This window comes from Monoraphidium neglectum, assembly GCF_000611645.1.
Source record: "Monoraphidium neglectum strain SAG 48.87 unplaced genomic scaffold scaffold04383, whole genome shotgun sequence".
In the NCBI taxonomy this organism is placed as follows: Eukaryota; Viridiplantae; Chlorophyta; class Chlorophyceae; order Sphaeropleales; family Selenastraceae; genus Monoraphidium; species Monoraphidium neglectum.
This window is the reverse complement of record NW_014009246.1, coordinates 1-4,559: the sequence shown is the minus strand read 5'-3', so window position 1 is coordinate 4,559 and position 4,559 is coordinate 1. Positions and strand designations below refer to the sequence as shown.

Genomic DNA, 4,559 nt, shown 5'->3' with positions numbered 1-4,559 from the left:
GCGCCGGCGCGTGCGGCCTCCCCCTGGGTTGCCATCCGCACCTGTCGATCAGCGCCTGGTCGAGCTGCGAGACCCCAAACTGTGACAAAGAGAGAGGACGTTGCCGAAGCATTCGCGGCGGCGTTTGAGCGTCGCGGGCTGCACGGGCGGCCTGCACCCGCCGCCGCATCGGCTGCATGCCGCAACGAGCGCGGCGCCCGCAGCGTGCAGCCGCCGTGTGCGGCGCGGGCCCGCAGGCGCCTGGCAGCAGCCGGGGCCCCGGTGCGGCGCCCGCCTGCTAGGCGCCTCGCAGGCTGCGCGGCTGGCTGTGCAAAACGGACAAGCGCGGTTGGCTGTGCGCAAACAGCGCACCGCTGAGCGGAATGTGTCGTCGCCAAGCCTACGTGTCAACTCATTGACTCACGTCGGCCACGATCTTGTTGTAATCCACTTTGCCATCCGCGCCCGCTGCCACGTCCCAAGGCGTGACCACCTGCAGATGATCAGCAGTCACGCGGCCAGCCAGCGAGCTCGTTCGTCAGGAATCCTTCCCATCCAGCCCTGCTGCCATATCAGCAACAGCGGCGCCTCATCATCGCTGGTCGTGCGACTGGCCCCGGCGCAGCGGTACCTGCTCGCCGTCCTGCTGCTGCTGCTGTTGCTCCTGCTGCTGCTGCTCCGCCTGGCCTGGGTGCTGCTCGACCGCTGTTGTGGCTTCACCATCTCCCGCCGACATAGTGACGCCAAAATGTGCTGTGCAAAATTGGTGTCGCTCAGACTGTGAATTGCAGCTTGCTCGACAGATCTACAGGAGTACTGAAACTCGCCAAGCAGACGCAATGAACAAGAGTAGTCGAAACACGAGTTTTTTTATGTGGATGCACGTGTGTAAATCATTCGCCTACGGTATGATGGCGCCGCTCGTGACCATCGAGTGCTGGCCACCTGAGTGCTGGCCCTGGCTGTCCCTGCTGGCTCAGCATGCCCACTGTCACACGAGTGCGCCTGCGCCGACGCCAGCCCAAATTCTAGACCTCTGGCATCAGAGATGATGAAAACACAGGCGTGCAGAAATGGGAGTTACATGCCATCGATGCTCATGGTCAAGAGAGCGCGCGCACAATGGGTGCAGTGAGGATTCACAAGGTGTGCGAGCGCGCCGCGGCAATTTGAAGCCACTAGCAGGCGCGACGCCGGCAGCGGGAAGCCAGTGCTCGCGTTTGGGTATGAATCACAAAGGTGAGGCGGGCGATCATATGGGGTGAGGCCGCCGGGACACATGCCGGGCAGAGGCGGCGCAGGCAGCCGCGTGATGTGCACTCGCGCTGCCCCTGCCCTGCCGGCGTCACTTCAAGCGGCGCATCACAGAGGCGGGGCGAGGCAGCCAGGCGGCGCCAGGCGGACGCCTGGGCCACGCGGGCTGAAGGCAGGCTTGAATGCAGGAAGTAAATCAGGAGCCGTCTGGGGAGGGCTCTGGGGGTGGGGCACCCGGAACGCCCCGCGGGAGGCGGCGCGTTGCGCGCGAGGGGCGCGCGCCCGGGCGGCGCTCTCCTCTCATACGGCCCTCGGCGCGCTCCCTCCCGCTCCCCCTTCGCGCCGCACGCGGCAGCGGGCCGGTCGGTGCGGCGCCGGCCGCGCGTGGCGCCTTGCATCAGGGGCGCCCGGCGGGGGCATGGGGGTGGTGGAGCGCGCCGGCGGTCTCAGGCAACAGATGTGGATTCGGGGCCCATGAAGCGGCCGGCTTGACGCGTAATCAGCCAAAAAAAGAGACGCCAATCTGGGGCCTCGCAGCCCCAGCGCAGCGCGAAAAGGGCAGGCCGCATATCTGTGTTGAATGGGGGCGCCGGGCCCGCGCGACGCCACATGCCGCGCGGGGCGCGGGGCTGCGTCGGCAAGCCAGTTGCAACCCAGGCGCGCTGGCGGAAGCGCCTGAGGTGTGTGCGTGCGCGGTGCCCTGGGAGACTGCGATTTGCAGGCCCAAAGTCGTATGCATGCACCGGCGCCGCCTATTGAAAAGGGCCGGGCGTGGCCAGCCCTGACACTGGGGGGAGCTTTCCATGCCCCTGCCCCTCTTGGGGCCTGGCGCAACAGAAAGGCCGCAGGCGGCAGGCGAGCGAGACGCTGGCACACCCCGCCGCAGGAATGAGCAAACTGCTGCAAAGCATATTCCGCAGTGCTGCTTGGCAGGGGCCTACGCGCGCGCGTGCAAGCGGGCGCAGGAAGGCGCCGCCGCAGCGGTTGTGCGCTCTGGGCGCAGCATTTGGTGCGGGCGGGCAGTGGGTCCGGGGGCCACGGGCCCGACAGTCAGATCGACGAGGGCTCGCGAGCGGCGGTCAGCAGACGGGGCTGCAGACGGACGGCGCACCCGAAAAGATTCTCGGGCGCAGGCGCGGGCGCCAGCTACCACACCCGCGTCGCGCGTGCCTTGTGTCGCGCGCATTTTCTAACCTGCTAGCCGGCTGGGGGCGCTGCCCCCAGGCGCGCCGGCCGGCGCGCGGTGTTTTGCGAGCGGAGAGTTGAGTGTGCATACATTGGAACGGCCAAAAGCACCCTTCCCCCCGATGTTCACAGGAAGTCGTGCAGGCGGCGGACGGCGAGCCCCGTGCGGGGCGCGCCCGCCGCCCGCGGGTTCCCCAGCATGCCCGGCTGTGCGGTTCTATTCGTCGTAGATTGCGGTACGCTTGAGGTGCGGCTGCTGGCTGCGGGGTGCTGGCGCAAACTCGCAGGGAGGCAGACTCGCGCGCGGCGGGCCCCGGCGCGCGGGCAGTGCGCGAGGGCGTAGGCGGCGCGTCACGGTTGCAGCCGCGCGAGCCCGTTGGAACGCCAGCGGGCGCGCAGGCGGCACCGTGCTAACCGGGGGCAGTTTTACGCCCCAAGGGCGTAGCCAGCAACCCGCCGGTCAAAAGGCAGCGAAACAACCCGGTGCCTGGGACGCAAACGCATCCGCCGGCGCGCCTGGGGGGCACGGGCGGCACCGGCAGCATTGCAGAGGGCAAGAGAGCTTGGCAGTGAAGGCGTCGTCGTAAATGCGCCGAGGTGCGCGCGGACGCTGCGCGGGCCCGGCCTGAGGGTTGAATCAAATGTGATGCATCTGAGGGGGCATGGGTTAGGGGCGGGGCAGCAGAGCCCCCTTCCTTGGGGCGGCGGGCGGCGCCGGCGCGTGGGGTCGCCTGCTGCGGGCAGACACCTGCACAGGGGGTCGCCTGCTGCAGGCAGACGCCCGCACTGGGGCGGAACTCTCGCCAGTCTGGCTGCGAACGAGTGGGTGTTGCAGTGCATTGAGAGCCTCGCCAGCGCTGGAGCGACGGGGCTCGTTGACAGCGGGCGCACGCGCACTCACAGCCGGCGCGGCGCACCCGACTCGTCACCCGATCGGCCACAACGCAGCCGACAGCATCGCACCGCCGACGCGCACGCCGGCGCCACCGCCGCCGCTGCCGCCGGTCCCACGACTCGGCCGCGGGGCCGCGCCCGTGCCCGCACCGCGGCCCTGCTGAAGGCGCGGCGAGGAGTGGAAGCTGCCCGACGCTGAGGTGGCGGCCGTGTTGCCGTCGGACCCCGTGGCCGGGCCCGCCGCCGGCCGGCCAGCGGCGCCGGCGTGAGAGATGGGCGTGTCCTCTCCAGATGAACAGGCGACGCCAGAAGCCGTGCTGAGGTGGGCGGCCGGGGGCGACCCCAGCGCGCCGGAGAGGGACGAGGGCTGGCCCACGCTCCCGGCGGTGCCCAGGCCGCAGTCAGCGGGCGCGGCGGCGGCCAGAGGGGCGCGCGGGCACGAGTGCGGAGACGCCAGGGCGCGCGTGGCCGCAGCGGCGGCGGCGGCGGCTTGCACAGGGCCGGGGAGCGGCTGCTGCATGGCCTGCAGCTGCAGCTGCTGCAGCTGCTGTTGTTGCCGCTGCTGCTGCTGCTGCTGTTGCTGCAGCTGTTGCTGTTGCTGCTGCTGAAACTGTTGTAGCTGCAGCTGTTGCAGTTGTATAGGCAGCAGTTGCTGCTGCTGCTGCTGGTGCTGCTGCTGCTGCTGCTGCTGCTGCTGCCAGCTCAGGAGTGAACCCACTTGAGGCTGCGCTGCGAGCGGATGGCCCACGGGCTCCACGCACGCCATCTGCGGGATGGAGGGGCGCAGATACGGGACCACCACCTCCCGGGGGGAGGTGGCCCCAGGCACGGGCCCCTGCACAGCCATCTGATACGGCTGCAGCTGCGGCCGCAGCTGCTGCTGCTGCTGCTGCCACTGCGGCACCGCCTGCTGCCAGTACGGCTGCAGCAGCTGCTCGGGGACGGGGCCGCCGCCGTGGAACGCACGCGCCTGCAGACCCTCCTGTGGGACCGGCCGCAGCACGCGCGCTCCCAGCCATCCGCCGTCGGCGCCGCCGCCGCCAACCCCGAGCCCGAACTGCTGCTGCTGCGCACCCAGTAGCGCCGCCGCGCCGCCCAGCCCCGCGCCCGCGGGCCTGCCGAGCAGCCCGCCGTCCCCGCCGCTGCCCCCGCCCAGCCCCAGCTGCGGCGTGCCGCCCAAGACGAGCGCGGCCGCCGCGGCCGCCGGCGCGGCCAGCGCTGCCCCCGCGGCGGGCGGCGTGCCGGGC

At 70.7% G+C, this 4,559-nt stretch overlaps 1 protein-coding gene across 1 annotated transcript; it reads right to left on the bottom strand.

The window, feature by feature from the left end:
* Positions 1–3,343: 3,343 nt before the first annotated feature.
* MNEG_14291 (hypothetical protein) lies at positions 3,344–4,159 on the bottom strand (the record flags this gene model as incomplete). Its single annotated transcript, XM_014037237.1, has 1 exon — positions 3,344–4,159. One exon carries the CDS (start codon positions 4,157–4,159, stop codon positions 3,344–3,346), a length of 816 nt encoding a protein of 271 aa, XP_013892691.1.
* Positions 4,160–4,559: the final 400 nt, after the last annotated feature.